This window comes from Cupressus sempervirens, chromosome 10 (genome assembly GCF_028749045.1).
Source record: "Cupressus sempervirens isolate cs-2001-9-10 chromosome 10, ASM2874904v1, whole genome shotgun sequence".
Taxonomy (NCBI): domain Eukaryota; kingdom Viridiplantae; phylum Streptophyta; class Pinopsida; order Cupressales; family Cupressaceae; genus Cupressus; species Cupressus sempervirens.
Window position 1 is genome coordinate 467,488,908 of NC_143127.1, and position 12,125 is coordinate 467,501,032.

The window sequence follows — 12,125 nt, forward strand, 5'->3', positions numbered from 1 at the left end:
CTACATTGAAGGGAATTTCACAAATATACCAAATATCACTAGATTCTTTTCTTGCCACTTTGTTCTTGTTTTTCTGAGAGAAAGCAATGATGCAGAAGATGCGTCCTACTGTCTACACTAAACTTTGTGTGAAGGTATGTGCAACAAAAAAAGAAAAACCTTATAATTACAAAAGTAATTTTATCACTGTGAGATGATTTAGGTTGGGAACTCCTTTTTTGGAGAAAAACCACATACTCCAAATAAAAAAAAAACAATTGTATTATTCAACAACAATTAGGTGATAATACAAATCTCAGCCTATGCATTTACAAGAGTATTACCAACAATCTAATTCCAGAACAATTTAGGTAGCATAATAGTACCTAGTCCAAATGAATCATACACTTAGCTCCAATCCAAGCACCCAATGTAAAGGAGATGCAATACAAGGAACCATAAGTGGTATACCATGGAACAACAGTTCAAAATCATAAAATATGATGCACAAATCTAGGGCCCAAATTCCAGTGCCCCCCTCCATGATGAGTTGACATGTTAATAAGAGTAGATCCTCTTATGTTATTATAATATTCAATATCTGTCACTGATCGAATTGGATGCTCCATAAGTTCTCTTAAAAGATGCTTTGCATCATAATGTTGATCAAGTTTCCAAGTCAACAATGCAACTTCCACACCATCATGCTCTTTATGTGTCTTAATATCTATCTTTGATAAAGATGCTCTTATGTATTCTTCATGATGAGACATTCTCTTGCCTACCATTTTTCAAGTTACAATAAGGTGTGCACATGGAAGTGTGGCCAAGTTAGAAGTGGAATGCCGTTTTCCATGTGAGCTTACAAATAATAAATAAATAATTTCAAACATCGGAATGGCAAGGTGTATGACACATCTATTCCATCATATTATTTTAACTTATTCTTTTGAATGATGTTTGGGAACTAGGAGTACTGTGTGGGACAACCTAGCTTCCTAAATTGTGAATTCTTGACCCAAAGCTAGTAGAACTTGATCAATTCCCACTTTTGGCCATCGGAGAAGTGGAAGATGCAGCTATTAGTCATTTTTGTCTTACTCTTCGTTTTCTTTGATTATATGAAGGATTCCAACTGTGTTGTCGCCCCTCTAACAATCTCAGGCTCAACATGTGGGTTTAATGAAATGTTACATTTAGGCATATAGGCAAGGTGGGTTTTTCAAACTATTAACGTCTCCTAGAAATTCCACTCCACAATATTTTTGAAACATGTGCCATCTCTTTTCTGTCCAACCTGCGATGCTTTTAAGCAATCTTTCCTTTGTGACTTGGATATTTAAAATTTGAAAACCCTACATCTTGGAGAGAAGAATAAAAATGTTTAGGGGTCAATGAAAAAACGAAAGGAACTAAGCTAAAAATGCAAGAAAAAAATGGATGAGAAAGATAAGAGCAAGCATACAAGGAAAAAATCTACTATTTTAAGTTATGCTTTCTTCGTTTACTATTTTATGTTTTAAAATTTAAGATGTATGAAACTGATATTCTGAAAGTTAAACTAAAAACATAAAGAAGAATTGAAGAGAAAAAAAATGAGACAAAAAATGCAGATTCTCAACTTACCTTGATGCTTGAAGGTGGAAGTTAAAATGTGTAACTCAAATGTGTTGATGTCAGTTATGTACCACTACATAACATATAGGAAGTGAATACTTGATATAGAATATCAAATACTCAACCCTCTCTTGAAAAGTAAATGCTCATGAAGAACATGAGAAAAACTCCAAGGTTCCTTACACTTGTGGATACTAACTCAGTTATATCAATGTGATTTGCTGGTTAATCACGTAGGCAGGCTTGCATTATTCATTCAAGGATGTTGGACTTTTGTTGTGATGGTGACGAATCTAGCTTTGCAATGCATACTAGCGGCAAATGATGTTGATGGTGATGATGGAGGGAAAGTCCACCAATGATACTCTCCTTTTCTAACTTTCTTCTTAAATGAACTCCAACTATTGAACTACTTGTTGTTTTACCTCTACTCCTAATAGTCCGTTCGAGAGTCTATAGATCCAGAGCCCGTTGAACCATAAACAGTTTACCTTCTAGCCCCAGCTTCCATTTGCCCCAATGTGCAAATGCAGAGTGCATTAGAACGGGAAAACTAACAAAATGGTGCCCCATACCATATAATTTGAAGGGCAACCCCACTATTCTTTCTTTAGCTCTTGCCAGGAATAGTTGGTGGGGGATGGACAAAGACGAGGGACAAGAGACAAGGGCAAGGAACAACAGGGACAATAACCCCACCCAAAGTCCAAGATGTTTATCTGGGTTGGATGGAAAGATTAGCAAATGGATGGGGATTAAATCTGATGAAAGCTTACCAGCGGCGCTACCTCCATAGATGCAACGATTCAAGGGAAAAAGGACTAGATTACCACGCAAGGCTTCCTAACAACCCACTAAGATGCTAGTGGCCTAGTTTATGGATCCCTATCAAACATCCACTAATATCACCATACAACTATCCATCTATTCTTACTTTTGCTAACTTTCTTGAAATAAAATCTACTTTAACAACTTCAATGAAATCTAATTCTAACTATTGGAAGTAGAAACCATGCAATAACACCAAGTGTTCTTATCACCATGCAAGTCACAACAATGATAAGAGAAGCAATTTTGGTATCATCTTAAGCAACAATTTTCTTTAACCATTGGAAGTACAAACCATGCAGTAACACCAAGTGTCCTTAATCACCATGCAAGACACAACAATGATAAAGAAGCAATTTTGGTATTATCTTAATCAACAATTTTCTTCCACCCTTTATGAATGAGAGCAAGTGGCCTTATATAGGGACCAAAATTACAACCAACAGTAGAGATTAAGAGGCAAAATCAACGATCCAGATCGAATCCTAGAAACCCTGATTAGTGTTGCCACCCCATCGGCCAATGAGAAGATGCCACCTCGTCAATGGACCAATGAAAAAAAAAAAGTGGCAACTAATGAGAAGGCACCAAAATGGTAGCCAATCAGAATTAGAAAGGAGAATTTGTCACTTGGGCTTACATTAAATGATCTTCTAATATAATTCTACCCTTTTCTTTCATCTTCTTAGCCAAGGCAATGAACCTGGCTAGCTTGTCATTGATTTCCTTCATGGAAGGGCAAGGCGTGTGCTTCATCTTGGGCTCAGCTCAATTCATCATGTTGCTCGCTGCTTTCAGTGTCTTCTCATGATCTTTCTCATATTCTTTTGCATATCCGATAAAGGTAATGAGGGAGGCAAGGTTGCCCAAATGCTTCTTCTTGATGGCAACCTTCCCCAACTCATCCAATCTCGACCCAAACTGTCTCATTGACTTTCCCCTCTTTGATATCTTCAAAATCAAGTGCAACCCCAACATTGTCCAACATGGTTGAAATGGAGGTGTCAACGCCTGGGCTATGCTGTGCAATCTCATTTTGTATCTCTTCAAGTACCCTCAATCTGATGGTCAAGGAAACAAACTAAGACTCCACCGTACTCATTCCTCCTTAATCTACCAACTTGTTTCTCTCCAAATATCTCTCCAGTAGCTCAAGAAACGCCTGTAGCCTAGAAATGGCTAAGTCCTTGACTGGAAAGAAATCCTTCCACTCCCCTTCAAGTGCTCTGAATCTGTCTCTAATAGCCACCAATGACTTGAATGTTGAGATAAAAGGAGGCAAGAAATTTTGCCCATCTTGAATTATATCATCGATCCAATCTTTGATTTCGTGTAGCTGAGCCGATATCTCTTCTATGTTGCTCTTGCTGTCTTGTGGAAGGGCTGCCTAATGCAACTATTGGATAGGTTGACAATCTCTCCAATACTTGTTTCGGCCTCCAACTTTACAATCCTTTCATTTGCCTTCCTCAATCTTTCTCTAATTGAAACCATGCCTTACTGGATCTCCTCACATTCCATGTCATCTATGATTTTTCCTAAGTTATGCTCTACTATTTCATACTCCTGGGCTACAATCTCATCCATTGCCTTGCTAACCTTTGGTATAGCAATCTGAACTTTTCGGTGACCCTCATCATTGCTCTTGATTACCTTTGCCATTGTGTTTGCAATTTGTCTTTGTTTCTCGCTATCTTCCTTTTCCACTAACCCTTGAATATCTTCAACTTTTCGGACAATCGCCACCTCGCCTCTTGGCATAAGTATTTGCCTTAACCATAGTGGTGCAGTACATCTCCCCAAATCTGGATTCGGTTCGACTAGCAAAGCATCACCAACGGCCTCAGGCGCTTGGCTTACTTCCTAAATATCAATTGGCGCATCTTCTTTTTCACTAGTGATTGTCACATCATCTCCATGTTGGTTCTCTAAGAGGGGAGAGTACTTGGTACTGTCACTGTAACCACTTGATTCTGAACTAGAGCTCACCTCTATCGCGACCCCTTGTCCACTTGTGTTAACCTCTTAGCTCCTAGCCTCAATCATGCTCTCCCTTGAGGGTGTTGCATTCTATCTCTTTGCTGGAGGCTCTTGACATTCTTTATTTTTCTCAACCTCCAAATATCTCTTCTTGCTCTTAACTACTCTTTATTGTTGGCTATTGCCTCCATCTTTTTGTCTGATTGACTCCACTGGACCTTCTTTCTTTGGTTTCATTTTATCATAAGTAAGGCATACCTTCCGACTTTGTAATTGCCTTAACCTCTCATTGTATCATGACTTAGTGTGTAGATCAACTGTCCTTGTAACTGCCTCTAAGGAAGGATCTTGATGATCATCCCAATCCACTAGACCCAATTCTGTTCCATTGACTGAATCATAATATTCTCTTAGCACATTTTCATCATCTTCTAGTTGATCGGGAATATCAAGGCCTCTCCATCTGATTGCCCTCATCATGCCCACTAACAATCTTGAGAAAGCTAGCTGCCTCACATGAAAGTCATCCTGTGCATTGGCCCAAAAATCTTCCATGTTAGGAATATGCTTGAATGTGTTTTCGTGAGATGCCTTGGTAAGAACATTAGGATTGAATCCTTGTCTTCCTCTATACCATCCTAGATGATATTGCTCTAACTCTTTCTCTGTAGCTGCAAAGGCAACAGGATTGGGGCAAGTATCATTGTCTATTCCAAATGAGAAGGTGATCCCCGACTCATCCTTAAGTTTCATCATCTTGTCATAATGCTCAAGTTGCCTAGCCAACTCCATCAAAACTACCTTGTCTGGTGGGTACCTTGGAAGTCTCTTGGAACAAACTGTACTTCTTGCTACTCTGATATATGTGAATCGTGGAAATTGGATGAACCAACTCTCATACTTCTTAACTTTTACTTCCGCTTCCATTGAGAGCCTTCTAGCAGGTGTCCTTTGCAACATCCTTACCATCTCCAAGGCAAAGGCATCATAAAACATCTTATAATCTTTGGTGTTATGCAAATGAAGCTGTGGATAGCACTCATGCACCAAACATTGCCCTGACTCATTGCCAATCACTCCTAAGGCCTTAAGTCCAGGATTTTCATATAGTCTCGCAATCAGATAGAAAAGATAGGATCCCATGTAGAATTGCTTTTGATTTTGCACTGTCCTAAGTTGCAACTCAAAATTTTCACTTATAATTCTAGCCCAATCAAACTTTCTCTTTCCATTTTCAATTTCATCAATAAAGTAGTACATCCAATTCTTAAATTGCATACCTTAAACCACGCCCATGATTCGGCTGAGAAGCACAATTAGATCGCCGTACTTTGGCATGAAATCTAACTTGGTGAGCTTTGATGACTTGGTAACTCCCTTCTTGCCTTTGTGTAACCAATTCTGCTTTAGATGAATGAAGTAGGCCTCCTAATTACCTTGAAAGAACTTGGTTGTTTGACCCATTGTTACCACTGTCATGCCTCTATGCTAGGGAATATTGAATAATTCTTTGACCACTTGTCTGCTGATGTTAGCCAACACTCTCTTCTCTTCATCAAAAATGATGGACTTGGTCACAATATCAAACTGGGATGCGCATTCCATTACCAATTCAGAACAAGGCAAGGTAGGAGGGAAAGCTGCCACGTGTACAATTTCGCTCTTGTAGATCTTCTTTGCCATGGGGGATCATCCTTCCTTCAATCCATCCTTCAACTGTACCATGTTCATCGTGCCGATATTGATATCACTTATTCGTCTCACTTTCGAGAAGAAGGTGGTCTCAGGCATCATGTCTTCTTTGTCTTTTTTGGTATTCATTCTCTTTCGGTTCTTGCTTGCACTAACATCTACCATCCTAAACACTTATTTCTGCCCCTTCGTTCTAAATGATATGGACTACACGTATCAATTTTCAACCTTCTTTCTATCGATGAAATCTAGCTTATTTTTGCCTCTCCAAGTCCTATCTCTACACTGATCAATCTCCAACCTTCTTTCTATCGATGGAATCTAGCTTATTTCTACCTCTCCAAGTCCTATCTCTACACTTATCAATCTCCAAAGTTCTTTCCTAGGGATGGGACTACTAGTTATTTTTGCCTCTTTGTTACCTTGGGATAGACTACACTTATCAATCTCCAAACTTCAATCCTAGGGTGCTCTAGCTTATTTCTGCTTCTCCAAGTCTCCTATCATGAAATTTACACTTATATCTGCCAATTTCAGCCTATCGACGGAAATGATGAAGTGGTGGATGAAAAGTGGAAGAAGAATATAAGGGAAACGAACCAAGCAAAAGAACAAGGAATAAGATCCTCCTTTAAAACCAATCTTCACCTCTAAAGATAAACATAAATCTTACCTTAAATCTGCCTTCTACCAACAATTGGGCCTCTTTGAATTCAGACTTGTTCTCAGAAATTACAGTCCTCCTTGCAAATAATGATGCCCTAGCAAATGAATTGCTTGCAAAATCTGCCCTTTTCATTGAATTTTGACCTCCTTGCCAAAATCGCCTAATTTGAAGAAAATTGCTGCCCTAGGGCAAAGAAAAAGTCTGCCCTAAACCAAAATTTCGGTTCTCCAAATTCGCCCAAAATTTCCAAAATTCAGACCTTAAATTGGCTTGCCAATTCACCAAAGAAAATTGCCAAAGCTGAAGAAGAAAATCGCAGCCCTTGGAGGAAAAATCAGACTTCAAAATTGTTGTCAATCTCGCAAAAATCAGGCCTCTTCAGCACAAATTCGACCTAGGGCAGAAATCACCCAACTTGCCAAAATTCGGATCTGCTCCTAAATTCACCCTAGGGCAGAAATCGCCCATCCAAGGAAGAAGAAAATCGCTGCCAAAATGCAAAATCAGACTTCAAAATTGCCTTAGCTGGAAATTTGCCCCCTAGAGGAAAATCGCTCCAACTTACAAGAGGAGGTGGAAGGAATGAATCAAGAAATAAGAGGGGGGAAGCCCCTCGTATACCAAATTTTTTGCCTCTCCAAGTGGGCCGACCTGCTTGGAGGGAAAACAAAATTAAGTTAGTCCCTCAATTAATGGCCCAAATTTAAATGCAACATTAAAATTACTTAGCCCTATAGTGAAAGTAGCCCATTTAATTGCTAGTTTGATCTAAATTTGCAAAATAGAAACAAGGTAAGCCTAGGAGATGTCAAAAATTTCATTTAACAATGCTTTGGTAATTAAAATATTATTAAAATCAAATCTAGCAAGCCAAAACCGATTTTCAATTCCAAATTACCAATTTTTTATAACATTTCTAAAATACTCTAGGCAAAATTTCAACCAAATTAATGCGATTTTGCAATTTAGTCCACTTTCAATTTTGCAATACAGTTTCAATTTTTTTTTTATAACAAAAATAAATCCTTTTCTTGGCAATCGAGATTCAAACTCCAATTTCAATTTCACTATCAAAAAAATTTCCTTTTCACGAAATTTTTTAAAGATTTTCCAAAGCAACTAAATCCAAAATTCATTTTGAAAATGCTCAAGTTTATACAATTATATCAAATTTTCAAAAATCTTAGTCCAAAATTTGCAATTTTATCTTGCTAGATATTGTTTTAACCATCGAAAAAATGTTGTTGAAACATGTTTGGCCTAAGGACAAAAATTACATGTTCCAGAAAATCAAGTTTAGCGCCAGATGAAAACAAACCAAATCCCCTCCTGGCCCAAAGGCATCCAAAGTGTAAAATTACCAATTCAAAAACCTCTAGACAACTCCAAATTTTGCTAAGGCAAATGAAATTTTTTCCAACACTGCGAAAATTGCCCCTTGCCCGAAAAAGGGGGTCCTCAAAATTTTTGGGGCGATGATGTGAAAACCTCACAACAAAATGTAGGGCCTTCTAACAGGCCTTTGTTGCACAAATCCACCATTAATCTATTCATATTAGCTCTTTTCAAAAGAATTTTTAGCTTTTATGAAGACAAAACTGCAAGCCAAGTGGAATAAAAATAGTTTGACAGAAAATAGCAAGTTACAATTAGGTCAAAATGGACAAGCGAGTGAATATAAGTTTATAGTGCATTTAGTGTTGTAATTGATGTCTTTTTCTAATTTGGAAAGAAGTAATTTTTTTGGGTGTGGGTACTTGCCAAGCCTAGCATCAGGATTTGTTAGTCTTTGCAGACTATCTGCAGACTTTAAGTCCAGATACTGGACTTGGTGGGCCTCCAAGTCAAGGTCCTAGATTCACTGGATTCACCTTGGATTTGTACTCATAACTCCAGGTGAGGACTTGTGTGTCATGTCTTTGATGCTGACTTCATATATATATACTTACTTGAGAATGGTTACAACTCTTCTTAATGATGTCTTTCCCAACCCAATTGCTGCCTTATTCATTTGTTAATCGCTGCATTAGTTAATCCCCTGTCCCTACTGCTCTATTGTCATTTTAGACAGACCTGATTTTTTCCTAAAGAATACAAGTGCTGTTCTTATTTATACCCCACTGCTGCTACTTGAGAGTTGATGATATCTACTTACTGGATTGGTCCTTATTATCATTTGCCCCTTTCCAAATAAAACAGCCAGCCTTACTATAAAATTGTTGTTGCTATCCTAGTCGGCCTGGTTAAGGTATTATTATTTACAATTACATCAGTAGTGTAATTGTATTTATATCTGCACAAGACCAACTGATGATGCATCGTTGTTATGTTTGCTTAGCTTATATAATAAATATTATCTATAACCGCTCATACTGATTAGGATACGCTGTTGATTACTGATTATTGCATGTACAGAATACATGCACAATATTGATTTCTTTATTAGTACTGATTGTTTAATGAGGAGTTATAAGTAGGGGAATGGTGATGGCCATGGGGTCATTTTTTAGGTACGCCACCTCATGGTACAAGACTGAGGCCACGAGGCCAAATGTACAAGGGTGCTGCCTTTGGGCTTATGAAGGATGGACTTCCAGGGCACGCTATTGTGAATGCTCCTCATACTCTCTTGTATGGTAACTGAATGCATTAAAAATGATTAATCAGAGGAAGTAGGATAGAAGTGGCAAGATTGAGGGGAATGGTTATTGGACACCTCACTAGGTACTATGGATGGCATGGGCATGAGGTCAAGAGGGATGGTATATTTGCTCTTGGGCCTAGGGTGGAGTATCTCTAGGGCACCCTATCAAGTCTCCCTATCCTTCCTATTGTTGAACCCTCTTGACCTGATTTAAGCCATCTTGTGATTAGATCTGTACTTCTAGTATATGTTTGTTTCTAATTAAAGAGATCTATTTTATGAATTATGATTAGCAGGGTCTCAATCAAAGTGTTAAGGTATCACTAGCCCCACTCTCTTTCAATAAAAAATTGTAATCTAGAGCAAATTGGGGAATTTATAATTTAAGGACATTACATTGTGAATCCCAACACTATGATTTGGGTTCACCATGGAGTTGTACTTGCAAATCCTGATGAGGACTTGTGAGTCCCAACACCATGATTTGGAGTCTATAAAGGCCCATGCTTTTGTTTACACACAGCTGCTTGTGTTAAACACCCTATAAAAAATTCCACCAGCAGATATTAACTATTTATTCTATTCAGCATAATCAACTAAATGTTGTGTGAAATTTACAGACCTTAAATCACTCAAACAAGATAGGTCCAATCATTTCAATAGTACTTATAATATCTGAGTTTTAGTTTATAATAATTTCTGCTGATTTATTTACACTTTTCTCTACAGGTCACACTGTTAATTCTTCTTTTTATATTTGCGGTCACACATAGTGGATTGGCCAGTTTAAGAGATGCTGGTGAAAGACTGGTTGGAGAGCGAGCATTTCGAGTTATTTTTGCAGGAACATCCCTTCCTTTGGCAGTCAGTGCTGTGGTAAAGATTTAATATTTTTCCTCAGACCATTCTTAGCTTCTCTTGATCTCTTACAAATAGCTAAATTTGTAAAATTATTTTCCCAAAAGAAGATTATTATCTACTTTTCAACCTTGCTTGGTTGAGAAATAAATTATTTGTATGATATTTTTTGCAATATTATAAATAACTTGGCTAAGCTAGACTTATGAATAATTTTATAATTACTTTTATTTACATCCATTTGGAGTCCATTAACTAAACTAGACCTCAGATAAAATTCTTTAAACTCAGTTAAATCTCGTTCTGATAAAATGCTTTACCTTATTTAGCCCCAGTGTTGATTAAATGTGAAACAGGTATACTTCATTAATCACAGATATGATGGAGCGCAATTATGGCAAGCACAGAGTATACCTGGTGTACATCAATTCGTTTGGATTTTGTCTTTTATATCATTTTTTTTCCTTTATCCTTCTACATTTAATTTGCTAGAGGTAGCAGCAGTGGACAAGCCTAAAATGCATTTATGGGAAACTGGAATCATGCGTATCACAAGACATCCTCAGGTGTGTATCATTACTTAGTTTTTCTACCGATTTTATTTTAATGATTTGTGCTTTGATGGTCTGAAAACCTCTACATGTATAGTATAAAGTTAAATCCTTTTGCTGGGAATGCAATTTCAGGCAATGCACAGTTTCTGAACCAGATTAAGTTTTTTTATGTAGAAGTGATTTCATAGATATCACTGCTGCTGAATTCAAAGATGAACTCCTTGAAGAGATCTTTAGATAATTTATACTATGAACTAAATCACTTTATTCAATTTGTGTTTGTCTAGATGGTTGCGCAGTTTAATTTTATAGTATGAACTTAATCACTTTATTCAATTTGTGTTTGTTTAGATGGTTGGGCAGTTTATCTGGTGCGTTGCACATACACTTTGGATGGGAAACTCTATGGTACTGACAGCGTCATTGGGTCTGATGGCACATCATATTTTTGGAGTATGGAATGGAGATAGGCGAATGGCTGCACGTTATGGAGAAACATTTGAGACTGTGAAAAATCGCACTAGCATTATCCCCTTTGCTGCTATAATTGATGGCCGTCAAAAATTACCAAATGATTACTACAAAGAATTTCTTCGAGTTCCTTATTTGACTATTCTTCTGTTAACTCTCGGTGCTTATCTTGCACATCCATTGATGCAGGGTGCAAGTTATCACCTTCATTGGTAGGTGTTTAGAACTGAAATGACCCACAGAGCCTTTTCCCCGAACAGTGTAAAATAGACCTTTTATTTATATGCAATTATATAATGAGCCGACAAATATGTGCTTCTGAGCTTATTCATTTTGGAGTTTACTCAGTTGTGTATCTGAGGTTCTTTGTATCTTTGAAATGGTGCATTATAAACTATGTTCTGCTTTGCTAAGCTTTTCTTTTAATATGCTGATGAACTATACAAGCAGCATATGTTTTTGTCTTCAGAGTTTAATTCTGACAATTATCTATCAATTCAATGAATCCGCTGATTTTATTTAGACATCTGCTACTAGACCATTATATAGTCTGCCTAGTTTAATGCATTCAATTTGTAGATTTTATAGTTCCTTATTCTTCAAGGGACACTTTCTCTAAAAGCTAAGTATTATAGAACATGAGTAGATTGAAGAAATCAGTAAAAAGCTGGGATAGCCAAATATGGGAAAGCCTCGCAAATTGTAAAGTAGTGGTAGTAGCCAACTTGGTTGGGTTTGTGGCCAGTTTTAGTGAACAATAAAAAAAGCCAAATTTAAATTTGAAGCAACAGATTTTATTTTCACACAATTCCTATTGAAAAATTTAAACTACACG

General features: G+C 37.3%; 1 protein-coding gene across 1 annotated transcript in view; it reads left to right on the forward strand.

Annotated features, from left to right (window-relative positions):
• Z-ISO (15-cis-zeta-carotene isomerase) overlaps window positions 1-11,621 on the forward strand; it is a 54,357-nt gene extending 42,736 nt beyond the window's left edge. Inside the window, exons 2-4 of the mRNA XM_089803599.1 lie at window positions 10,137-10,283; window positions 10,622-10,831; window positions 11,171-11,621. Of these exons, the coding sequence (XP_089659725.1) occupies window positions 10,137-10,283; window positions 10,622-10,831; window positions 11,171-11,506 (693 nt within the window). The 3' untranslated portion in view covers window positions 11,507-11,621. The remainder of the gene's footprint in view (window positions 1-10,136; window positions 10,284-10,621; window positions 10,832-11,170) is intronic.
• Window positions 11,622-12,125: the final 504 nt, after the last annotated feature.